Genomic DNA, 27,014 nt, shown 5'->3' with positions numbered 1-27,014 from the left:
TAGTTCGTTCGTCTGGTAATTTTGTCACTAGCCGATCGTAACCGTCACTTGCGTTTGAATCTTGTCCCACTGCTCCTCATTTTAGTGCAAACGATTCGGCGGTATGGGGCGTTTTCTATGATTCCAGTTTAACTTATTTCGCGTCTGATGTTTTCCCTGCGGGCTGGGGGCGTTTATTTTAGATTAAAGTAGAAGTACGGGAGGGGCACGTAGATCAAGAGGAGGTTCCCCGCTGAATCCTGATAAGTGGTGTAATTCCTGGTCTAGCAGTGTGTTTAATCGTCGCTGAACTGGCATATTAGTACCCAACCTTGAGACCATGAACCCTAGGACCTTTGGTCGGTTTGGCAGTCAGCGAAAGGAGGGAATTTGGCGCTTTGGCTACTCTTAATGTGTAATTTCATTCATTGGCTTTTTTCAGTCTCTCTTTTACGCAACAATTCTTGTTAACCGGAGATTAGTTGTTTTATTATTTTTTTCTTTTTTCAGGTTTGCTGTAGTTTAAGTATGGGGCTCGTGCGTAAAGATGTTATGAAACCAGTTACTTTAGCTGGGGCAAAGTGTCTCTCCGAATGTTGTTGTCCGGAAAACATCTAGCTTATCTTAAGCAGGATGTTAACTTTTTAAAATGTATGGTGCCTGTTTGTGAATCATTAGAGAAAAACCTAATTCCGCTTGTTTACTTTTAAGTTATCCAGGGACCTCCACTGTGTGTAAAATATTTAAATTTAGTTCAGTAATCTAATCAGTTCGTGTAGTTTTCGTGTTCTTGCCCCGCTAAGTCGGTTCCCTCTGAGTACTCTGCTTTTGCCCAGCAATCCTCCATGTCTGCCCAGAGATGGACTGTAATCTCATTGGAACCCCAGGGGTACCAATGCTTAGTGTCCTATACTAGTAGGCTCTAGTCCCACCCCCATCTTTGTACTTGTTAGCTAAACTAATTTGATCATATAGGTAGGGACTGACATAACTGGTACGCAAGTATGCCGTTGTGGTATATAGGTTAAAATGCACTGTAATTTCTTGTCATAACAGCACAGGCACTTACTGTTCAGAGGAGTGGAAATCCTTCAGTGGGGTGTGGTGAGACAAGGCAGTATGTAAGGGAGACATGGCTGTTTTTCATAGGCCTCTCATTGGCTTCCTGGTCATCTTCACCCACACCTATGCAGGCATCAGAGGCAATTAGAGCTTCCATTTGAGCTGATCTGCATTTCACTGGGTTGGGGAAAGTGTGGGGGATGGGCAAGGAACCCAGAGTGAGGTCACACACCCATATGCCATATGCATGGGCAGCTGGAAATGTTTCGTGAAAGCTCTGTTGCTTATTGAATCCAGTTCAGGCTTGTGTGTTTAAATCAGTGCATTCATGAAATGTGATAGGGCGGTGTTGGTCCAAAGCAGGACCAGATGTGAAGGGACTGGTGTGATCATGCCGTCTGATCTGATTGGTCAGTCTGTAGGGAGAAGGTACAGGTCACAGGGGGGGTGGGAGAGTGGGAGTATTTTGATGCTCATGTTGGCCTGAGGCATCAAGTGTTCCTGACCGGGGGGGCTGCATTCTGGGTTTTTTTGGGTGATGTGCACAGGCAGCTGGAAATGTTTCATTAACCACACTAGCACATTTATATTGAGTATAATTGACGTAGTATTTTTTTCTTAAAAGTAGAGATGCGAGATGCACGTTTAATTAAAAAAAAAAAGTACTGATGTTTTTGCACCCTCAAGGTGTTACTGGATTTAATCTGCTAAACGGTTTGTGTCAAAGGCACGCAACCAGTCCCCTTAATGAATTTTAGGGAGGCTCACCAGACACCTGCTCCTCCACCCACCTTACATGGTCGTGTTTGATGGAAAACTGAGTTCTTTCGCTTTTCTTCTATGGGTGCTCCTTTCGTGAGGTGCAAACATGTCAATAGCCTCAGGTGACAGGTGTGACTATATTGATGCCATGTTGGTGTGTTGCTCTGTGAAAGAAGGTCACAGAGTTAACTGGGGTGGGGGCGCATGTAGCACAGAACCTATGCTGCAATGGGCTGTGTAGCTGTATTTTACCACATTGCTCGGTGGTCAAACGACTGTCTGGTTCGTGCTGAGTTTTACATTTATGCATGGGTTGGGTTTCTGGCTCCAGGCATAGTCGGCGCTGTCACATTGCATTAGATGTAGTCGCTTGATTCACTATACGCAATTTAGGCTTTCGGTAAAGGAGCCATTTTGGTTGCGTGACCTGCAGGCAGACCGGAATGGGCATGCCTGCTGTGATGTCACAACACATGTGGCCTGCCTGGCCCTCTATGGTGGTCGCTAGTCATGTGACCAGACATCCCGGTCCTCCCTCTGGCTGCTTTCCGCAAATCTGCTTTCTGCTTTCCACTAGCCTAGTGGGTCAGCTAAGGTACTGTGGTTATCTCAGAAACTCTCCATAGCTCTTTGATGCAATCATGTTTTCAGGCTTGTTGTAACCCCCCAAACCTCACAAAACCACATTCCCATGTGCCTACTAGATGAGAGAGTCTCTTCTGATGACTTTGGAGGTGTGTCTGCCGATAAAGTGACATGTGCTGACATCTCTGTGAGTGTGTCGGTTTGTGTGAGCGCGTGCGTGAGCCTGCCCTTCTGGTTGGATGGGGTAGGTTGTATAAAAGGGCGGAGCGTGAGGTGGAGCCCACTCAGTACGACGAGTTTTCGCTGAGCTCTGGGATGTTATCTGCTGTCAGGGGCTTTTAGTTGGTGGGGAGGCGGGCCTGTGTGGAGAACCGGTGGTCCCCAACAGCCTGTTGAAGGTGAGAATTCTAAGGGTCTTCCCCTTTTCTTAACCCCCCCTCCCACACACACACACACACACACATGCACGCACTCATATACACACAGCTGGGTACTCGACTCCTTCCTTGAACCTGCTTGAATTCCTGAAATGTTCCATGGGATTTCATTTTTGTGTGATTTAGATATTGAATTTTCACACCTGAACCACAGCGCTATATAGTTAGGTTTATGGAATGTTAAAATGACCCCCCCCGTTCCCACATATGTTACGCTGCCAACTTCTTGGAGGTAGATGGAGTTTTATGGATACGGCTGGTCCTGCTCTCCTCTCGATAGTCGTCCCGGGTAAACGAGTACCTCAGTCTCCTCAGCTGGGTTAATGCATAACTCCACAGTGCCGAGTCAGTTCCCCATCTGCTGATAATCTGGATCTCCGGAGCTCTGGGCAGATTTCTTCAGAATCCAAATTATTGCTTTTTCGAGCAGCTTTCTGTTGTTCGGTCAGAAAGTTCCTTTTCTTTAACTGAAGTCGGCAATTATGAATCGTGGGGGAAACCGTTCGGTCTGAAGCCTGCCTTAATATTTCTTTTTTTTTTCACCAGAGTGGTTAATTGGACTTGAATGAAAGCTCTGTTGTTGCTTATTGAATCCAGTTCAGGCTTGCGTGTTTAATTCAGTGCATTCATAAAATGTGATAGGGCGGTGTTGGTCCAAAGCAGGACCAGATGTAAAGGGACTGGTGTGGTCATGCCGTCTGATCTGATTGGTCAGTCTGTAGGGATATGGTACAGGTCAAAGAGGGGGTGGGAGAGTGGGGGGATTTTGATGCTCATGTTGGCCTGAGGCATCAAGTGTTCCTGACCAGAGAGGGAGGGGGGCGAGTGACTGCATTCTTTGGGGTGGTGTGAGGCCCAGCCTAGCCCCAGTTTCTGCCTCGTAACACCGATGGGGTTTACTCTGTGAGGCGAGGCTGATATACTGCTGTGCAGGGGAGTAGCCTGACCTTGGGTGCCGTCTCCCTCCCACAGATCAGAGCTGTGCTGCAGTGATCTTGCCGTGCTGGAACCATGATACTCAGGCTTGGGCGTCTCACTCCGGGATACTTCAGACTCCTCCAGGTCAGTGCACCTCTGCTGGCGGTGCAGGCAAATGATGTTGATAGCAGTGGGGTGCAATATTAAAGCAAAATGTGAAGGGAACATGAATGTGGAGGGAGGGCCAGGCGTTCTGTGCCAGTTCGATCCACTAATTTACAGTATCCCTTCAACAGCGGCAGGTGGCAGGTGAGGTGCGGACCCCGCCCCCGGACCGAGGTATAAACCAGCTCGCTGCCCTGCTGGCCACCATGGGCCTCAGCCTGTCCTACTACAGTGCACGGCGGATGACGGAGACGGTGCACAACGGGCCGACTGCCTGAGGCCCCCCCTCCTGAGCCGCTCTGCCTCCCTGCTCTTCGCAGCTACTGTCGACGTGAGCACCTCATCATCCAGGGGGGTGCTTACTTGGGACTCCTTGGTTTTGGCAAACCAACTTAAAAATCGCCATTGAAAGCTGCTTGCAGGCCTCTCCACACTTGGAGCAAAATTTCACTTCTGTTCTGGAATTTTGAGCAACTTTAGAAATAGGGGTACTTTTGAGGAATGCCCCCCCCACACACACACCATCTTTTAGTTTGTGTAAAGTGATTTTAATGGAGCTTTACTGAGTTCCTGGTCTATACTATGAAGACAAGACAGTGACTGGTCAATATTGAAAACGTAACAGAAGAAATCGGCTGCGTCTCAGACACAGTGTCAGCCTGAGGATCCCAGTCATGCTGAAATGAAGGGGGGCTTGTTCACCACCAGGGCGGCGACAATCAGCCTCTTTCCCGTTTCCCATTTGGTGTGAAATCTGTTTCAACTGTCTATTAAAAGCAAGACTATCTGCAAGACTGCAGAGGTACAGAGTCACGCTACGAAGATTCTGCATGGGTGTGGAGATGATGATTTAGAATGAGATAATATGATGTCTGCTGTATTATCTATATGTTTTAAAACTGTGAAATAAAGCTATGACCTATACATGTGAAGAGAGGATCTTCATGGTCTAGTGTACGAGCTGCCCAGCTTTTAAAGGGGTTGCACTTGTTTGTTTTTTGTTTGTGTTTGCCTCTGCACATGTGCTCTGGAGCTGGTCACTGCTGCCGCGTTCTTCCTGCATGGCTCTGCGAGAGCGTGCCATCTGAGAGGAAGTGGGCAGAGATGGGGGGTGGGGCTGGAGCTGTGGGTGCCAGCGATTCCGCCTGTCTGTAACCCAGGCGTACCGTGTCAGTCTGCTGAAGTCCGCCTGCAAAGACGCTCACATTTACTGTAGATTCTGGTTATATGTTTGATATTTTTATTGGGTTTTTAATGCAAACTGGTTAAGTAGCTTTTTAGAAATGTAGTGTGTGTAGGTGCATGTGCTTTGTGTCCATCAATGTTACTGCACACTAACCGGGAGGCACTGCTTGGTGTATGTGTTACTCCCAAAACAACACACACACACACACGAAAAATTTATGGAATAGCTGCAGTGCTGTGTAGCCTGACTCAGGCGCCTCCCTACAGCCAGCCAGTGCTGTCTGGGAGTCGCGGGGGGAGTGGGGCGTTCTGTGGGCAGGACCCAAGAGGCCCGCCAGCTGATGTGATGCTGTGCGATGGGCTGTAAGCTTCTGAATCACTAAGCCGGCTGGAATGGCAGAGCGGTGATCCTATTGGCTACCGCTGGACGGTATTTCAGTTGACCCAGATAAGAGTTGTGGAAATGGGACCCCCAGTGGTGATACAAGAGATGGCCAGTGTAACTGGAATAATTTCACATTTGGGGGGTCCCATTATAGTTTCATTAGCATTTTTGGCGATTTGAGGAAGTACTTGAACCTGTTTTGAAATCCTGTTTAGCTGTAACTTGAAAGTTCTGCATGGTGAGACTGTCAGGATGTTGGTTTGTGATTGTGAGGAGATCCCAAAAGATTTTGGGATCAGAGAGGATTGAGTTTAATGTTTGTGTGTAGCCTGCGAGCTGTGCACGATGTCTCTCCCAGACCTTAGGCTGTGACCGCTTTGTACAGCTCCGTGAAGGTAATATGTTTTTTAATATGGCGGCTCCAGTCTTATTGACCACCAGCCAACTTCATTCTGCCCTGATTGGACAGGCTGCTGTCTGAAAGTGTTCTTTTAATGGTTTTTCAGTTCCCAGAGGGGAGGGGAGAGGCCCCCTCTGGGATATGTTCTTATCTGTTTTTAATAAAGATTTTAACGTAAGGCTTGGGAGTCTGTTTGCTTCTTCTCTAATCTAATTAATGAGTTTTAGTCCATGCGCGTAATCGTGGACCATATTTTAGCATGAATGATTTTAAAATCTGTGGTTAAATCAAAAACATGGTACATTAAATGTAGTTTTACTTTATAAATGTCTTTGATTCTATTCGTTGATCCATTGTCCACTTCTTATCCAATACAAGGCGTCAGCAGTCTGAGCAAAGATGTCCAGCCGTCCCTCCCCCAGCTACCTCCAGCTCCTCTGGGGGAATATCAAAGTGTTCCCAGGCTAGCCGAGAGAGAGTCTCTCCAGCGTGTCTTGGGTCTCCTCCTGGTTGGATATGCCCAGAGCACCAAAACTAGTTCCTTTTGAGGCGAAGGAACAGCGGTTTTAAATTGAGCTCCTCCTGAATGTTCAAGCTCCTCCCTCTATCTCTAAGGCTGAGCCCAGACACCCAGTGGAGGAAACTCATTTCTGCCAGTTGTATCTGTGATATTGTTTTAGTCACTACCCTGAACGTGTAACACCGATGAGGGTAGGAACATAGATCGAATGACACCGGACACTATCCATGCATCCATCTTCTGATTGTTTGTCCTATGGATTGTCTTACCCACTTTTAGACTATTTTTTGTCCTGTCCCCTGATGCCCTACCCTGCAAATGCAGCATAAGAATTTCCTTGTGTTCCTTGGAACACATGTGACAATAAAACCTGAAGGTTGTTTGTTTCAGTACACCAGTGTTCAGGAAAATGGAGTGTGAATTCAAATTCGTAGGTATTGGGGATAATGTGCCTTGTGTGCCTTTCTGATTGGCTTGTCTGTCGGAGGCTTCAGGCCAGCCTGAGGTACAGCTATTCGTTAGAACTTTGCGGCCTTGTGGGTTTTCTGTGAGAGCCTCTTCCTTTTTCATGGAGGTCCTCAGGGATTAGGAGGGGATTAGCGTGTGCTGGTTAAGGTTACTTGTGGTCAGTGGTCACTCAGCCATCTTGGGGTGTGATCACTGGCACCTGAGAGCGACCCTGGTGACCCCGTGACCCTCATTTCATTGATCCTCCTTCATAGTCTTCTGATTAGCGCAAACACGACGTGCTGTGGGTTCAATACGCGCTCAATTTCTCATCATCACCCAGCTTTCATTGACAGTGGGCATGATGCACAGGCATCATGGATGGCACAAGCTTCCTCGACAAAATGTTCTATGCCACCACTGACAGGGACTTACAAGAGAGACCAAAGTATTACTACATATTACCGTGCCCCTCTGCTCTGTGTTATTATATATTAGATTATTTTAACATGTCCTCTGCATGTTAGCACAAGCTAAGGCATTAAAATGTTTACGAAAGCTGTCAGGTACCTCAGGGTCTGACACTGTATGCCATCTTTTGAGAGCAACGTGAATGTCTTTAATTTTATTGGGTGTTGCGTAAGTGCTGTTTTCTGCTTGGCCAAGCACCTCGTTCTGTAACTACTCTTCATGCCTGACTGGCTTCTCCACATTAAAGGGCCAGAGATACTAGTTTTATTTAATGGACACTAACTCTGTGCTTCTCCTCCTGTTTCAGAATTCAGCATTTCATATCCTGGTCAGTTCCATTGTGTCCTACATGGAATTCCGACGGTCTGCTGTGATCCCCGGCTGTGGAGCGACAGGTGCTGAAAGTCATCCAGAGAAGCTGTGGTGACCTGCAGGCAGACAGCTGCAGGCGGGGTGGGTTAGAGCATAGATAGCAACCAATAGGGCTGACAGCTGACCGAGGAGCATGCCGGTTGGACAAGCAAACTGTCACAACAGGTCCCGGATTGCTCAGTTATTTTCGGTTTAGTTAGTGTAATTTACATTGGTGCACCGTGAATACCTAAAACATAGCCACAAAAAAATCCATGCCATAGGTCAATCACAGTCACATGACCACATTACAGAAGCAGATTGTGTCTTTTATAGCCTTTTCTGTCTTCCTGACCTTTTGGCAGTGAAATGTATTCGGGGTGTCAGGGGTGGTCATGGAGTGTCTTCTTAGCTTTTCACATGTGTGGCGGACGAAGTTGATTATATGGAAAGTAGTTTGAGATCTTGCCAGGGGGACCTGCAGGATTATTTGACCCATCCCTCCCCCCAACACACACATTAGGTATCCATATCCATCTTTCATTTCTATGGGCAAAACCCTAATCCTAACAAAGACAACCTTATCCCCTATCCAGCCCTAACATTAACCATAAGTAACCAAACAACATACAAGACTTGATGCTTTTACTTTTTTGATTGCAGTTACAAACTTTTATAAAATTCAGGTAACCAAAATAATGTTCCCCACAATGTGAAAATGACAGGTTTTTATTACATTGTGGGGGCATTTGGTCTGCACAATGTAATCGATATATAAGCCACACACACATACTGTATCTGACATGCCTATTGTGACAGCGCTGCGTTGCACTGAGAGAGAGGAGGAGGGGCTACAAAAAACAGGTGTTATAATACAAGGCAGGTAAAGTTTATTTTTAGTATTAGTTGCATTTGGAAATGAGTTGTCTGGAAAAAAAACTGGAATGTTCCCTTTCTCTTCTGCAAAGTTAATGTGATGTGCCAGTCCTAGATCCGTAACAATCATATAGTTTGTGGTGCATTAATGTGAAATTTTGACAGATATCGATAACTGATTTATTTTTGTGTAATATCGCCAATGGTGGTGAAATTTGCTGACCTGGTTGGCATGGAATGACGTTACATCATTTTTAAAATTCTGTGTTAAACGAAAGATCAATCTATGGATTATAGATATTTCACAGGCCGGTGTCCTGAGGCCTTTAAAAGTGATGAATGAGCCAATGAAATCCCTCGTCTTCCACCACGGAAAGTGGCTGTTTGTCCAGTGCTCTCATGTTATTTCAGTTGTTGTGTTTTTAGCTCTGCTGCTGCTAACTCTGAACATTGAGCAACTTTGTATACTAAGAAAATTGTGATCTTGATTTTGAGTCACAAAAAGTCAGCAGCTCGACTGCTCTTTTTACATTTCTGTTGCAGGCATCCATCCATCCATTTTCCAAACCGCTTATCCTACTGGGTCGCGGAGGGGGTCCGGAGCCTATCCCGGAAGCAATGGGCACGAGGCAGGGAACAACCCAAGATGGGGGGGCCAGCCCATCGCAGGGCACACTCACACACCAATCTCTCACACACGCACTCCTACGGGTAATTTAGCAACTCCAATTAGCCTCAGCATATTTTTGGGCTGTGGGGGGAAACCGGAGTACCCGGAGGAAACCCCACGACGACATGGGGAGAACATGCAAACTCCACACACATGTGACCCAGGCGGAGACTCGAACCCGGGTCCCAGAGGTGTGAGGCAACAGTGCTAACCACTGCATCACCATGCCGCCCTGTTGCAGGCATAATGAAGCAAAAAAAAGCTAAGAGCGGACACAGTGCGTCCAGGCATACAGCCGCAGATGCCCGTGGGTTTTGCCACTGGCTGTCTGCTTCTCTACAAGTTTACGCTTGTACAAGTATCCAGCGGAGCAAATGGGAAGGTAGCACTGCATTCTGACAGCACAGCTTCCTAATCTGCATCAGGTATTTTTTTCTACCGAACTCCATTTTATTTGTGAGAAGCCCAACATCTCTACAACTGATATCTCCAAAATTAATCTTCTCCAAGTAGAACAACCTACAGGATTGACTTTTGCCAGCTGGCTGGCATGAGATTTTCAATTCCAGACATGTCTGCACACACATTTTTATGTATGTAAGAATTATATTACCTTATACTGTAAATAGTCTGTAGGGTTTTCAAGGTACCGCAATGCTTTAGATGTCGCTAATCTTAAGTTTATAATGAAGTAATGTACATTTGCAGAAAGTGTGAGTGTCACGCCAGATGCGTGAGAGTTGGCAACCGGGGACCTAGATGATATATAGCACTAAAGCCCCTCTAAAATATCTTTTTTTAGCTTTAGGGTGAACTGTCCCTTTAAATTCAGTAAGCAAGGCTTATTATGGGTGTTCATGAAGGACCTTCATGCATTGCTTTACATGTGTGCTGTTAACCAGTGTGGGGTGGATGATTTGGATGTAAGTGCTTATCAGGTTCCCATGGTGTTTTACTGGTTTCATGCAGATCTTCTCCAGTGAGTTTTTTTACCACCAGCCTCTAGGTCTGCCAGGAGGGCAAAGCCAAGGTCAACACTGCTGAAAATATAGCGGCACTCTTGTGAATCTCCCTAAAAAAATGAACAGGCATCACTACGGACAGATCTGGCCTCTAGGAAAGTGGGGAAACCCGTCATGTCAGTCGGCATGCTGTTATTTCGCCATAGAAAGCTACTCGCTCGAATTTGAGCACTGGTGTGCTAAGGGTCAAGGGGCAACAGAGGGGATAAGAACGAGTGGAATGTGTTAACTGCCTCTGCCTGGATTACAGGGCAAGCATGAGACCCTGCATACCCCCCCCAACACTCCTGGCTACACAGTACCTCTGCTATACTTTTTGGACTGTAGCTAGGTGACACCTTGAAGGTTATGCAGAAGTGAATTGTGAATACAGGCACTGGATTGTGGATCACTGGTGTTACCATGACGATGAAAAGGAATGTGTACCATCAGACCACATCTCCATCCACCTCTTGTTATTTATCTAACCCTCCTCCCCATATTTGGTTCTAGCTTTATTGATTGTGGATTACTGTCCTGTGAACAGGGGGCCTGTGGAACAGACATGATGGTGACGGGACCTTCTGGAAGCTGGTACTATGTGGGAGTCTGAAGGCTCCACAGTGCCTGGGCCTGGTGCAGGGAGGGTAACCGAGTACACTGCTGAACACAGGAATGCTAGATCATAAATGGGTCTGCAGATCTAACTCATCCAGCTGAGAAGTTGGCATTTGTGTGGGTTGATTTACTATTTATGAAGTCAACATAATACAGCACTTAGATATTATTTTTATTTAAGATGCCGTAATTATTCTTTATCCTGTAAATTCAATTCCATGTCATCATTGGAAAGCTGGAAATGTTCCTGCGGGAATGTCACCTGAGGCCTGTAACAGGGCACCTCACCATGGCAGAAGGACTATGGGGAGTCGGTCAGCATGGCCATGAGCCAAAGGAAAGCAACAGGAGAGCGAGCGTGTGAAACACAGGGCCAGACATTCACTCAGTGCCGGGGAGCTGGGGATGCGGAAGGAGCAGGGCAGGAGCAGAAAGGATCTGCCTGCTGTTTTTACACAGTGTCCCGCTCAGCTTGGGGGCTCTGTGTGTGTGTGTGTGTGTGTGTGTGTGTGAGCAGGTATACCTATCCTTTTGGGGACACAATGTCTCCATAACGTGATAAATATCAGTTTTTTTTCCCTTATGGGGACCGGTTTCCTGGTCCCCATAAGGGAAAACTCTATTTTATAAAAATCGGTGACTGCTATGAAAAAACTAAAAATGCAAAAACTCTTGTATTTTGCTTGGATACTTATGGTTATGGTTAGGGCAGGGTGGGGGTTAAGGTTGTCATAGTTAGCGTAATCATTTATCCCATAGAAGTGAATGAGTGGGCCCCATAAGGATAGGTATACCCTACATGTGTGTGTGTCTGTGTTTTCATGTTGTGGGGACAGTTTTTTCAGGTCGCCACAAATATCGGTGAATGCAGTCAATAAACTAAAAATGGCAAGAGTCTACTATTTTGTTGGGTTATTTATAAGTAAGGTTAGGGCTGGGTAGGGGTTAAGGTCGTCATGTTGGGATTAGAGTTTTCACCATAGAAATGGAGAGTACCTACAAAGATATTATAAACTTCTGTGTATGTGTGTATTCTCTGGGCACCTTAAGTGGGGAAAATTACCAGCGTTCAGACAGAAAATCCCTGACCTGACATTGTCACTTCACCCTTAGAATTCTGCACATGGTGTTTTTATGTCGTGGTACTCCGTCATTCTGCACATGGTGTTTTTATAGCATGATACTCCGTCATTCTGCACGTGGTGTTTTTATGATGTAGTACTCCGTCATTACTGGAGAATTATATAAAGAAAGTTTACTTGCCACCATATGTGAGGGGAATGTGTGGATCAGGGGTCTAACCGTGGATGTGAGTCACACATGTGGTGCATTATCTGAGTCAATCGTGTTAAACTATTCAAGTAATAAATGACTTTAGAAGATCTGCTAAACTTGCACCCTTACAAGTTATAGAAAGTTAAGGCCCATCTCATGTACTTGCATAAAATGGCCGATTGTCTTGTAATTGAGGTACTCGAGAGTGTAAATGAGAGAGACAAAATCTGTGTAACATCTGTATTTTGCTAATCTGTAAGAAAGCCAGTATATGGACATCACTTAAATGAAAATTTACAAACTATAAAATAAAAGCTAATTAATAATGAATTAATAACATGCAACGGGCCATATAAAACCTTCTGTCAGGCCAGATCTGGCCTGTGGGTCAGTAGTCTGAGACCTCTGGTGTTGAATGATATGTTCTGTACATCTTGTTCATGTTTGCTTCAGTGAAAAACGGGGACATACAACATAGTTGAATGTGATGGGAAGATGGCTGCTTTGGTGACATCTGGTGGTCACTTTCTGTATTGACACCAAAAGATCCTCTCTCACATTTTTATTCCATTGGTGTAGATTCAGATTCAACTCTTCAGTTGTCATTGTACATGATAATACAACGACACTGGGATAGCGGCTCCCCAGGGGTAGCAACAAAACATAGGTCAGGACAAAACATGTAACATTTACCAATATACACAAAATAAAAATTAAAGTAACAGTAAATACATTCAAATGAATAAATATGTGCAAAGTACGCTGCTAAAAAAGTAAAGGAACCGTTTTTAATCAGAGTTTAGTATTAAGTCAGTTAAACTTCTGGGATTTTGATCTAGTTAGTTAAGTAGCAGAAGTGGTTTGTTAATCAGTTTCAGCTGCTTTGATGGCAATGAAATTAGCATGAGATGATACCGGGACCCTACAGAGGTTGCACAGGTAGTCCACTTCCTCCAGGATGGTGCATCAATACGTGCCATTGCCAGAAGGTTTGCTGTGTCTCCCAGCACAGTCTCAGGGGCATGGAGGAGATTCCAGGAGACAGGCAGATACTCAAGGAGAGCTGGACAGGGCCGTAGAAGGTCCTTAACCCATCAGCAGGAGTATCTGCTCCTTTGTGCAAGGAGGAACAGGATGAGCACTGCCAGACCTCTACAAAATGACCTCCAGCAGGCCACTGGTGTGTATGCCTATGACCAAACAATCAGAAACAGACTTCATGAGGGTGGACTGAAGGCTTGACATCCTCTAATGGGCCTTGTGCTCACTGCCTGGCACCGTGGAGCTCGACTGGCATTTGCCATGAAATACCAGAATTTGCAGGTCCGCCACTGGCACCCTGTGCTTTTCACAGATGAGAGCAGGTTCCCCCTGTGCACATGTGACAGACGTGAAAGGGTCTGGAGCAGCCAAGGAGAACAGTCATCAGCCCAGTTACCACACTGGGGTAAAAACTGTACTTAAGTTTGTTAGTGTGGACTTTGATGGTACTTTCTACCGGATGGCAGAAGTTGGAACAAATGGTGCCCAGAGTGTGAGGCATCACCGAGGAAGGTCGTAATTCTGTGAAGGCAATGAGAGGTCTGGATAGCAGAGTGCCTGTAGTATAAAGATGTAAAAAGCTTTCATGGACACATATAAGTAATATCCTTTATAGAGATGACATCACAGACACTGTCATCTTACTGACCATAAATCCAAAGAGGGAGGTAGCCGATACAGCCCCGTGTGGAGGTCCGAGCACTGATCCAAGAGAGGGACCAATAGTAAATGAACCAGTAACCTTAACAAGCAGTCAGTAATGGGAACAGTGTGTGTGCTGTGTGTCTCAGTGGATCAGCATGCTGTATCTGTGATAGGAAGCTCAATGGTTCAAAGCCCAGGATCGGCAGAATGTCTCTACCACTGGACTCCTGAACGAGGCCCTTGACTCCCACTTGCTCTAGGGATTGTCTGCATTTTTAATTCCTGGTTTAACCCTGATTTTGCTGGCAGGCGGCTACACTGTGAGGCAGGCTGCTTACAGGCTCAGATTTTCTAAGACAGCAGTACACAAGGTGAAGGTGAAGCAGGAGACACTGGCAATGACCAGTAACCAGCCAGGTAGAGGGCAAGAAGCGTCTTTCTAATGCCAGAGATGACCGTTAATTTATCCAGGAGAGCCTCATAAATTGGAGGATGACCTCAAGTGACCTTCAAAAAGAATGGAAATAGTGCCATGAAGCCATAGTTAAGTGGTGTGAAGTGCCCTGCTAGGACAGTTAGGGCTAGGATGCTTATAAGCAAGGAGAAGCTCTTCATGCATGAAAAGCAGGGAAGAGCCAAGCTCTGTATATCACGTAAACAGGAGCACAGCCATTAATTAAGAAATGAATGGAACTGAAAATTTTGCTGTGGTCTCTTAATTTTTTCCAGAGCTGTAGCACACAACTTACACATGACACGCCTTCCAGGGTATACAGGTAGACTAAAGCTTTGTGTGAATTTGCACATTCACACAAATGGTTATGGTTCCAGTGGCGAAAGCGGGACGGGGACTTGTGATTGGCTGATGACTCCCTGACAACTGGTGCGAGGGAGCAGAACTGGGCTCTATTTTGAGATCTGAACTGCAGTGTTGGGTCTTCGTGAATAATGCAGGCCGCTTTTCCAAGAAGACTGAAAGCTGAGCTCACGCGGTCATGTTTGTTTGGTCATGGGTCAGGGGTGGACTGGGACCTGCTGGGTTTGGAGCTGTGGACTTCCCAATACCAAAACCAGAGGTCTGACTGAGCAGTATGAAGTGAATTGAAGCTGCCAGTGACTGAATTGTGTCCCGGTGGTTCTCCTGATAGCATTTATGTCGACATCAATCAGCTGCAGTTGTATTAGTAGATGTTAAATTTACACATTTTTGTAGATTTATAGGGTAGCCAGTGCTGTATCTTCTCATAATATTACAGATTATCATAGTTTTTATGGTAACATAAAACAGGCTCTTTGGATGGGAGAAGACACCTCTAAAGCAGTTTATGAGACGTACTTTGTAAATATCACCCAGGGAAGTAAGCTGACAGCTGGCTGCTGCCAGGCAGCCCAGCCTCCTCTAGAGGGATAGCAAACTCTGTCACAATTTCGAGGATGTGGCATGGAAATATCTGCAATTTGAGGAACTGCCAGTGGTCTGTGGAGGGTTCAGCGGCCGGGAGCAGTGAAGGATCAGGTTGACAGCCTGTATCTCATGTTGTGCCTGTAGTTACTCCCACTGGAGTGTCATTATTCATCCAGGAGGCTATCTGCAAATGGAGGACTGACAAGGATGGAGTAAATAGTCTCAACAGCATTCTGTCTTCATGCTAGGATATCTGTGTAAATTAAGAACTTTGTTTTGGCTATAGTATCAGGTTTTTTATGTATGTAGTTGTTCAATGGATAGTTAATTGGCTCTTAAAGTGTTGTTCTGTGATATTTTCTGTGTGCCGTACTCCTGTGATGTAGAGTAATGCTGTAGTATTTCATATAGCAGATTCACTAAGCGCTCTGCGCTTTTAATGTGATTATTGCTTCCTTGTCTCCAGAGTCACTTCAAATAAAATGTTTGAGGTTATTGTTCTAGGTAGTAAGTGTCTTTCCCATTAGAACAAATTAAATTAACAGTAAGACAATAAAATCTAACAAAGATGAACAGCATCCAGGCTCTCAAACATCTCCTCAGAGGCACCTCAGCTGTTCCATGAATTTGCTAAATTTCACCAGCAGCACGCTTAATTAATTAATTTGATTAGTTAAATATCTCAGTGAGGTATTGCTTATCTAAACAAAACATGCTGGTGGTTGAGTGAAAAAATCCATGAGTGTCTTGGATGGTTGCTGACTTGTTTATGGGGAGGTCTAAAGATATAAAATGAAAATAGATTTATGTGCTACAAATGTAGATATTCTAGATAGAACAGTAACAGAAACATAATTATCAATCTAAATAATCCTTCTGAACCATTGTCTCTTGGTAGGGAAAAAGCAGACTGACACGGTTATACCTATCAATCTTTTATTGTGTCCTAGCACATATCAAGCTTAGTCTGGTTGCTAGGAGACCATGATGAAAAGACCATTTTCTGATTGGCTGATACCTTAAATGACATTATTTCTGCGCCAATAGCATCTATAAGAAGTTGCGGGAGGGTGTCTTAGGGCAATAGAGCAGAAATAATGACTGTGATGTATTTCTGAGTGTTCATGCATAGGAAAACTTGTAACAGTAAAAGCTAACATGAGTCTGAAAACACAGTCCTGCATTGAATGGATGTAAGTGTTTATGTTACCATACACGTGGTAGGATATGTGAGCAGAAGGCTAACAGACTGGTTTGAGTTACGTGTCCTGGTGAGACCGGTCTTACACCCCAGCTTACTCGGCCAACAGATGGGCAGGCAACAGTGAGGTACTCGTATGGTGGTTTATGGTGATCAGATTAGTATTTGGAAATGTAACTGTTGAAATTCTCGTCCAGCATCCAAAACTCTGAAGGTTCACGTGCTTCCTTCATCCTTAGCACAGTGCAGACATTCCCGCCCTCGGCATGAGAGTGGCCGGTTTTTGGGGTCGCTGTGCCCATTCCACAGCTAGAATTACACATCCCATATTCCTGTCAAAGTCACAATGGCTGCCATATATTGAAAAGGGGACTCCTAAAAGTTTCATGAGAAAACCCATACCTGTCTCCAGGTAACAGAGCCGTGGTGGGCGTGTCTTCGTCTGTCATTAGTCTCGACATTGGACGGGAGCGCTGTCTGCGTTGGGTTCGGACACGACACCCGGCCAGGACACCATGAGACGGCTCCCACCCACACTGGTCTGAAGAGCTCTGGACTTCAGCTTAGTTTCTGTTTTCTTGTATCTTCACAGATGAATATATATGTATACATGTGAAGTAGAGCTTTGCTTGAGTCTGTAGGTCCATGACTAGGACATCAGTCCCTTAAGGAATTAAGACTGAAACACAGGCCCTTTTATCGTGAACATGAATCCGCTTTGGAAAACGTACAAGAGCAAGGTTATGAAGACCATCAACCCTGAAGTGTCAGAAGATGCTGTGGATGAGGTAGAGGTTGAACGCTGCTGGTGCTCCCTTGGTCTTCCTCTATCCCTGTCTGGTGCTCTGCTCTCTTGCTCGTTCTTCTTACAGCCCTACGGCCAAACTGACATCTGGGTCGTGCTGAAGCTGGGAAGGCTGAGGGGGCTGGAGGGGGGCAGGCTGGAGACTGTTGCGGTTCACGTTCCCTTTGGAAGTGAACAGGCTCATAGTATCTCTCCCTGGATGCTCTGTGTGTATAATTGTTGGTTGTGTAATATCTAGGAATGCTGTGGTGTGGTGAAGGATCTACAGATACTTGCACAGGTTTTTATTACATTCTTTGAATCCAACAGACCAAACCTTCCAACTTCCAGCTGACTTGTTATGTCATCTTTAGCAGAATGTTAGCCTCTATTATGTTGTCGTTTGGATGTTAGATTTTGTTGAGTCAAAATTTGTCAATTTTCATTCTTTCAAGTCTATAGACTACTATACAGCCTGCGAATGCTGGTAAGACATTGCCGATAGATGTTTAAAAGTTTCAGTAACGCTTACAATTAGTAATTAAAGCATGTAAAATACATAGATACCTTCATAATGCATCATAATGCATTCATAAAGTATTATAAACATGGCCATAACTATTGAAAAAAGCATAACACAGTATAGCCATGTTTATTATGTATTGTGAATTCTCTATGAAGCTCTGATCTATAATGCAATACAGATAACTTCATAATGCAGAACAAAGCATCCTTGATTCTAATGCTGATATTCAGAATGCATTATGAAGGTATCCATAGTGCATTATAGATGAGAGCATCATAGAGCATTCATAATGCATAATAAACATGGCTATAATGTGTTATGCCTTTTTATAAATAGTTATAGCCATGTTTATAATACTTTATGAATGCATTATAATTCATTATGAAGGTATCTATAATGTATTATGATGGCTGTTTTAAGTAAATTGTTACCAAAGATGCTTATGGGAAACTAGATGGCTCACTGGGCTGACAACTGATTAAAGCCTCAAAACCAAAAGATCTGTTTGCCAACAGTAGCCTTCAATGGTTTACTTAGTATGTCTAGAGCCTCCTTTCATTTGATCCCTAAAGCTGTGTTGACCTTCTTCGAATCTTCTGTGGAACTAGTTGTAACCGTAGACCAGAAGCGGAATGTAGGATAGAATGACATTACAGTGACTGACAGATGATATGCTAGACTGACCAGGCCCCCCTGGAACCAGTCACCAAATATGTTCCCCTATGGGCTATTGTAGTACTTTCGAGTTGACTAGTCTTTCGCCAAAGTAATTTCTGCACTGCTGGTGGGACACTTGACATCGGCCCAGAAGACCATCCAGAAACTCTCACGATATCACACCTTCCTCCACAAGGAGAGGTGTGACAGAGTCCACTGTAATGCATAACGGCTTCATCCACATTGAGAGCCACTCTTTGACTGGCAGGGAGGCATTCCTGCGCATACACCATTCTGCTATCATGGGCCTGGTTGCAACTACTTACGCTAAACTTAATTTTAAGGATGTATAAATTGACTGGGTTCCCAGTACACACTGAAGATTTGCACCGAAAGAAAGGAACTCATGTGCAGTGCCTGGAACATAACTAACAGCTTTTTCATGTTAGATAAAACCAAATCATCAACTGTTAAACTGAAAATAATGATTACGTGTATTACTCTGAAGAAAATACTGCTGTCCGTGGTAAACATTTTTGTTGTGTTTTGCCTTTCAGACCAAAGCATTAATAAGCTGCCATGTCTTTGGTCTGAGGACCTCAGCCTTGTAGATTAAGTGTATTCGGCTGAAGGTACCGTCTGATTTGAGTGATGACGTTTTGGCTGTTGTCATGTTTGTGATGAAATGAGGCTGCGAACAATTGTGCCACATGAGCAAAAGTTAGACCCAGCGCCAAACAGGTGCGCAAACACAGGGAAATGCAACCGACCACATTCAGGACATGATTAAAATCTCATCGGAAACTGCAACGTTCAAAGACAGAACACAGAAACACAGTTTCAGAGACTAATTTTATGTTCCTCCTTCCTTTTCCGATGTAGCCAGACATCCCCCCTTTTCCTCATTTGTACACACAAATTGTGGCTTCACAGGATCCAGCAGCCCTCAGGGTGCTCTGTGGTCCTGGTACACAGAGACAGGGGGCAGTGTTACTTTTATCGGTGCAATAATTAGTTCACAGGTATGCATTTGTCTTTTTTGTGTGACCGAAAATAAGCCTTTACGTTTACTGCAGTGCAAAAGCAACAAGATAAGCTAATAATTTTCTAATTGTATTATTACAAAACTAATAAGCCAACGCGCTGAAAATGTCAGTACGGCTGGTGGAGTATTAACAGTGCATTGACACTCTGTTTATTAGCAGAGCAGCGAACCGGACAGCAACCTGACACCAGTCCAGGAGGATGAGAATCCCAACACTGTGTCCCAGTTGGCTAAAAAGGTAAGAGTTGGACTGAGTCCAGAACCTTCCACCTGTGGCTGTTTTACATGAACTATAACAGGTACCGGATCACAGAACACTATTCATACAGTGCAGAGAGCATCATTCAGATGATCCACTGGCATACAGTCTCTGTAGTGTAAAGTACTGGACCCATGCTACAGCCGATGGCATGATGATGATTAAAAATGGCTTACTGCCTCTCTAAATGCACCGCCGACATCAGTTAGCAGAGGTATGGTTCCAGAACTAATGAGCACACAGAGTGGGTCTAAGTCCTTAGTAGGGTAGGTAGGGGCAGTGAAAGACAGCCCCTCTGTCTGCCTTTTATCGTAGATGCAGGGGGCGGGATCCAGGGGCTGGAAGAGCATGTCGGCGCTCTTCAACAAGGAAGATGAGCACCAGCTGCTAGAGGCGGAGACCCAGCCTGCTGCTGACCAGTGAGTAACTCCGCCCTTTGAGCACAGGCTCCGCCTTGCCAAGCCCCGCCCCCCTAAGCTGATTGGGCATTGTAGCCTTGTAGAAAAATGAACTGAGAGGCTCAGATGGAGCTTCTATCCTCAAGGCACCAGATTACTAAATACTTAATCGATGGTTATAATTTAACATTTGCTCCTTTAGTATGTACTTCACACTTTTTTTTATAAAATGTGTTGCACATCACTAGTGTTTTTCTTTTTTTCTCAGTATAATTCTGTTCTTTATTTATTATATTTATTACATTGTTACCTTTTTGTCTTATTTTCATTATCGTGGAGCTGCATTTCACTGCAGGTTATAGTCTGACTGTATACCTTGCGCATGACAAATAGCCCTCGCATCTTTAAAATGAGCCTGATTTAAACTCACTTGTAGCTTCAGCAACTGCGTTGCATTTGGTGTCTTGGGTCTCAAGACTGGTTGTCTGGACGACCAGCCATGGTCTGGTGACAGCAGATAAGGATCATCTTGTGTAAGATAGACCTCTTTCTCCTCCGGCTTCTGATCTTCTCCTCAGTTTCCGCAACAAACCAGTCACATGATCTGAAGAAGTCATGTGATCTTGGAGGCAAGTGAAATCTGACCCATCTTCTTCTGCAGCGAAACCACTCTGGTATGGGGCATTTAGCCCGAATCACTCCAGGAAACAAGCTTGGCTGTGGATATTTGTTTGTTTCTCACGATAAAGTTTCATCGCATTGGACTTACTTATTGTACAGTGCTTTGTTGGGCCTGACAGCCATCAGTCCACAATCGTGGACATTTATGAAATGTAAGGCCATCTCTAGATGTCAGAGTCACTGCTAAGAAAGCAAAAGAGAGGCAGACAGGGTTTGCCGCTGGGAGGAGTGTTAGGATCAGAGGGGTATCTGACATACCGGGCCGATGGGTTTGTAGGCTGACAAAATGTAGCATCTTCAGGTAAGTCAGGTACCAAGCAAGTGCTGATCATTACTCTGGGGCACTGTGAAATTCAGCACTGTCCCAGCGCGACTCATTCATTCTTTCATTCATTCATTCATTCCTTTCTTTCTTTCTTTCTTTCTTTCTTTGCGATCATTCTGTGGTCTGTAATCATTGTCTTGTCTTCTCTTTAATTGTGTCTTTAGCTACCCATGGTTCATATAAGGCCATCAAGCATTTTTAATTAATATATTTCAGTTATATATGACAACACATGATGTTTCTTATATGTTTACCACAAGTCAGTGTTTTTCCTTGTATGATTATGGCCACATTCATACTAAAAAAACACGCTTGACAGGTAAGACACTCAAGAGAAAAGCTTGTAGAAAAACATAAAACCTTTACATGAACTTTACATTTTATCATACGGGATAACAAATGGCTTTATGTTAATTGCTTGTTGTCTTTTAATAAAAATGTATATTGCTTTTATATTATTATAACAAATGACATGCATGATCTCTCCACATTCAGTTGGTTTTATTAAACATGAGAAAATTCGGTAAGATTTAACTTGACTGTGTTAATTTTTCAGACCATAAAGTGATGCATCAACTGAGGAAAAAATGTTTTCATTTCAAAATAGTCAATTGAGCTCATTCAATGAATTATACATAAAAACTTATACTGACAAATCATTCAATTATTATGCACTTTACATTAATGTCAAACTTATGTTTCACAAAATACATATTAAATTAATGTTTTACATGAATAAAGGACATATATGATCAATGACACATACATTTAATATGGATTGTATATGAATGTAGGACTTGTATGTTTGACAGTAAATTAATTTTATGTACTGTACATGAATAAAGGACATGCATGTCTAATGATATTTATTTAATATGCATGGTAAATTTATTTTCCAGTGTCATATAAAGAACTTATATGATTTTGGTAAAACACTCAGAGTCTTATGTTATTTTTAAAAACCTTTTCCATATGGGTACTGTCTATATGTGGGCCATTGACAACTGGAGACAAATTCCCTGTGTGTGCCAACATATTTGGCAAAAATGCCCTGACTCCGATTCTGCTTTCCGCGGGAGAACATGTGGACGCCATGCCTCTTAACCTTTCCCGTGTCCCCCAGCCCACTGGCCATCAAGCCGGAGGAGCCGCCGCCCAGCAAGCAGAACACGGGATTCTGGGATAACTTCGCCACCAAGTGGCAGCAGGCGGCCACCATGAGACAGGGTGCGGCCGGCGGCAAGGCCGACGAGGGGGCCGGAGGCCCAGAGGGGGATGGGGGGCATGGCCAGGAGGTGAGCCAGGCGAGGCAAGAGAACGAAGGGGGAGACAGCGGCAACGCCTTCTCCAAGCACGCCTCCCCCGGAGGGAACAGCGAAGACACGCCGTTTAAGTGGAACTTTGTCACCAGTAAGTTGGTCGAATTGAAGTCCAAGAGCATGAACAAGACAAATTAGCCAATGGCCTGGGGGGTGGGCCCAGAAATGGGGGGGGGGGGAGGCACACGGTGCAGCCTGCCTCCAAGGTCCCACATCCCACCCACGGCCAGCACACAGATTTCCAGCCCCGCTTACACGTCCTCCATAGATCACTGTGATCACCGTGACATTAGTGGTTTATTAGTGGTTTATAGAGCACTAGACACTGTGTGTTAAATAGGATCCTTCATCGCTGCTGTCCTTTCCTACATACTTGTCGCTGTGAATGTTGATGTCTTTGAGGAAAGAACGGGGTCCATATGCAGACAGCAGAGGCACACTGACGTGGTCGGGGGCCCTTGGAAGAGGAGCAATGGAGTTGGAAGCAAATGCAGACACTGTTTGAAATATTCTGTAAACACTGGGATTTTTTGGAACAAGTAGGGATCTTTCGTTTCTTTCTGCTTCCGTTTGCGGTTGGAGCTGGTGCAGTTTGAAGCCCAAAGCGTCAATCCGATCATCTGAGAATTTCACGATTAGCAGAGGCCCCTGGGTTTCAGCCCGCAAAAGCCTGTGCATCAAAGCACATCGGGAGATTTACAATGCACCTCATTCCCACTGGAGGAAGAGAGGTTATGGAGAGAAAAAGAGATATGGAGAGAGGAAGGGAGGGATTATGAAGTAAGGAGGAAAGCTGGAGGAAGAGATAGATTTATAGAGAGATGAAGAGAGAGAGAGATTATGGAGGAGAAGGCAGACAGAGAGTGAGGTCTGATCCACTTCACCTTCACGATGGAGTAGCTCCCCCGCCGCTGAAATGTAGCACATGTTCCTTCACGAGGCTTCAACACATCTACGGCATCCGGTTTGGCTCAGGATGAACAGAGGTGGCATGAGATGGATGGGAAGGTGTCTCGCCCCCGGGTCTGGGGGTGGCAAGCCCCTTGATCCGCCGGTCCGCAGAGAGCCGACTCTGTGGCACATTCTTCCCAAAAGCTGTCTTTGTTCTCGTGTGACAAAATGTGAGCAGCTCCTGTGTTTCAATAAATGCTGTTGCACTGAAAATCACTTAATGCTGTGGAGTCATTTCACACTCTGAGAACTTATTAGCGCCACTCCCCCCTCCCCCCGCCGCCACCCACCCGCATGTGGAGTTGCTGTGGGTAACACCAAACCCCTCTGATCAAATCTAGGTCTTTCTGGTCTCGTCTTGACTATCATCTGTCCCATTCATGACTAGCGGACAGTGCCTATGGTGCAGAATCACCTGAATTATGGGAACAAGGCTGCCTCTCAATTCATATCCTCACCAGCAGAGGGAGATCTTGCACTATACTTGTGTTAAAACTGCGGCAATGTTTGTCATAGCGGGAATAAGCTACTATGATGACTATTAACCCATCTGAAAATAAAATGTCAAGCTTCATATCAATAATATTAATGCTGCTGGAAAATCTTGTGTTTGGCTTTTGGCCTTGATTTTGAAACCCCTACCGAGAGTCTCTCTCCATCTCTCTCCCTCTCTCTCTCTCTCTCTCTCTCTCTTTCCCCCCTTCCAGTCATTACGGATGCCCCCATTTCCTCCTCTCTCCCTCTCTCTCCCTCTCTCTCTCTCCCTCTTTCCTCCCTTCCAGTCATTATGGATGCCCCCATTTCCTCCTCTCTCCCTCTCTCTCCCTCTCTCCCTCTCTCTCTTCCCCCCTTCCAGTCATTACGGATGCCCCCATTTCCTCCTCTCTCCCTCTCTCTCTCTCTCTCTCTCCCTCTCTCTCTCCCTCTCTCTCTCTCTCTCTCTCTCTCTCTTTCCCCCCTTCCAGTCATTACAGATGCCCCCATTTCCTTCTCTCTCCCTCTCTCTCGCTCTCTCTCTCTCTCTCTTTCCTCCCTTCCAGTCATTACGGACGCCCCCCATTTCCTCCTCTCTCCCTCTCTCTCTCTCTCTCGCTCTACCTCTCTCTCTCTCTCTCTCTCTCTCTCTCTTTCCTCCCTTCCAGTCATTACGGACGCCCCCATTTCCTCCTCTCTCCTGTCTCTATTGACTCTGCCTTCTCCTGCTTAACAAGAAAACAGCAGCAATCCGCAGACTTCCAGCACCAGGGCCGCAGTTCCGGCGATCCCGCCTGGTCTGAAGTCTGCTTCAATTGTCACACCTTTCAAGTTGTTCCTCTGAACTTCCTGGGCCGGGAAGTGGGAGCAGAGCTGACAGGAATTATGGGATAATAAAAGCAGGGACTTTCAAGCGGATTAAAACACACTCAGCTTTCCGTGGGACAAACTTCCTGTCATTAAGAATAACAAACTCCGCACCCCCCCACTCCCCCCAGGCCACCCCCAGACCTGTCTTTGCTTCCCGGACATCAAAAACAGCTTTTGAAGCAGATTTGAAGAAACAAGGTTTGTACAGCAAAACCTATCCCACTGGGGGGTTAGCATGTGGCTAGAGAATCGGAAAGGTCCATGATAGTGTGCTTGTCCCAAAGCCGGAATGGAATGAGAATATTTCTATTTAGGGAAGAGTAGTTTGTTTATTATTGCATAACTACACACTGTACATTACACCATATAAGTGGTAGTTAAAATGTTAACATATACGAGACATCTGAAGGGGTCTGGAGATATAACCATGAGAGGAACAGGAAGCCGTGATGTGGGAAGCGGAGCGGATATGAAATGACACCGTGGGGGGGCTGGGATGGAAGTGGCTGGTGGGACGAGCTCTTATTTCACATTTAAACTTCCTGTTAAACACTTGCTTCATGCCGCCACAGCTTCACATAGGTAGATTCCGTGTGACCATCAGTTAGACCGACTCCCAAACTGTGCGGCGCCAAATGATTTGGAGGAATCGCAAAGACGATTCCGGGGTTTTGCAAAAAAGTTTTTGTTTTGTTTTTCTTCCATAAGAACCTTGGTCTGCAACTCAGTTTTATCATATCAAAATTAGGCACCAGACCCAAGCGATTCTGCGAAGGGCAAGCAGATATAGAAAATGGGAGGTTGGATGGATGGTGAAAATTTTCTTGCTTGGCAAATTTTATCATACTATTTTTTTAGGCAGGGGGCTCCATCCCACATGTACCCCCTCACCCTGAGCCTCAGGGTACAGGTGCATTATGGGACTGTTGGATGTGGTGCCTTTACACCAGCTTCAGTGTGGGACTTGGCCTTGACTCCCCTACAGAGGCAGTCACCATAGATAGCACAGAGCTAGTAGATGGCAAAATCCAAAGTGTCATAGCTAGCTGACGGGTGTCACTCAGTGCCTTGCTGGTACATCTGTACCTGCTTCCACAGATAGCTGCGTATAATAATGTCAGTTTTAACTCAGTTCTGCTATGATACAGGATTCCATTTCGGTGACCGGTGATTGGCCATAAAAAAATATAATCATGTGGTGCAAGCAGATTGGATTGGTCAGAGCATAGGCCTCAGTGCTGGCCACCAATGGCGTGTGAGCCTCTCGGGTGCCGGGCCCCGAGCTTACATACTGGTTTTTCATTTCTCTACAGTTAGACCTTCACCAAGATCCCCTAAACACGAGATGGTCCTTGGAGTCCCTCAGACAGTCCATGTTTTTGCTCCCACTCAACTCTCAGTAGAAGCAAAAACATGGACTGACTCATAAACAATCGGCATTATCTTCCCCTGTCATCTCTTTCATGGCTGCTGCTTTGACTTCTCTCCCCGTCTGCCTGACAAGAAAAGTAATATATCTGCTGGGGAATTTCAGAGAAATCCAGAACAATCTCCAGCAATCCATAACAAGCCACAACAATCCATAGCAATGCTTGGTGATCCACAGCGATCCACAATACATGGGGTTCCATAATCAAAGGCTTATCCAGTCTAAACCTAGAATTAGAATGCTTATGTTCAGGCCAACCTGCTCACACCAAAATGCCAATATGTGATCGTATGTACACACCGGCACGTGTGGGCACACGCCGGATGAGAAGAGCACGTGAGCATGGAGCGGTGAGTCACACAGCCTGGATGGTGAGCCCATCTGGTTAGAACTGGTGGAAGGGGGGGCGTGGCTGTGAAATCCACCTTTGCCTGAAGCCAGGTGCCCCTCCCCCACCCCATCTGCACCCTCAGCACTCTGAGGAACAGATGTTGGCGTGACGTGAGGCATAATTTTGGATAGTGCTGCTTTCAGGGACCTGGGGGGAAAACTTTTCGTCAGTTGATTCCCGCAAAGTATGAGAAAAGTCTCCCGTGATTTGGATGGTGCTTAAGAGTGTAATGCAATGTGTCAACCAGCAGGGGGCGAATCACCTTGCGAACTGAACAGCACAGTGCCACGGTCTCTGAGAAGATACCAGTGGGGGTCTATGGGGAGACAACCATTACGGGATTGTTTTGGTTCCTGACCCCTCCGGCTTCCGCCTCTGCGATGCGGAGTTTGATCTCGTCTGATAATCTCCTGGCTCTATGGTTTTATGGCCCCAGCCTCTCTCTATCCCTCATTATCTCCTGAAGAGGGTTAATCTCTCTCTCAAGCTGCTCACTCTTCTGCAGC

General features: G+C 45.3%; 1 protein-coding gene across 5 annotated transcripts; it reads left to right on the top strand.

The window, feature by feature from the left end:
- LOC125749197 (uncharacterized protein C1orf232) lies at positions 1–23,551 on the top strand. Of its 5 annotated transcripts, none has more exons than XR_007399798.1 (5): positions 1–2,786; positions 3,798–3,887; positions 4,040–4,710; positions 7,624–7,769; positions 9,087–12,223. XR_007399798.1 is itself a non-coding variant. In XM_049026217.1 (4 exons), the coding sequence occupies exons 1-4, from the start codon at positions 17,107–17,109 to the stop codon at positions 22,529–22,531; spliced, it is 597 nt and encodes a 198-aa protein (XP_048882174.1). In that variant the 5' UTR covers positions 15,907–17,106; the 3' UTR covers positions 22,532–23,551. The 5 variants fall into 5 exon arrangements, 2 of the variants coding, with proteins under 2 accessions (XP_048882174.1, XP_048882173.1); XR_007399799.1 differs by having other exon boundaries at positions 3–2,786; positions 7,624–7,711; XR_007399800.1 differs by lacking the exon at positions 9,087–12,223 and adding an exon at positions 19,569–19,585 and having other exon boundaries at positions 8–2,786; positions 4,040–4,239; positions 7,624–7,711.
- Positions 23,552–27,014: the final 3,463 nt, after the last annotated feature.

Source organism: Brienomyrus brachyistius, chromosome 9, assembly GCF_023856365.1.
Source record: "Brienomyrus brachyistius isolate T26 chromosome 9, BBRACH_0.4, whole genome shotgun sequence".
Taxonomy (NCBI): domain Eukaryota; kingdom Metazoa; phylum Chordata; class Actinopteri; order Osteoglossiformes; family Mormyridae; genus Brienomyrus; species Brienomyrus brachyistius.
Note: the sequence above shows the minus strand (reverse complement) of the source record. Positions and strands in the feature narration are given on the sequence as shown.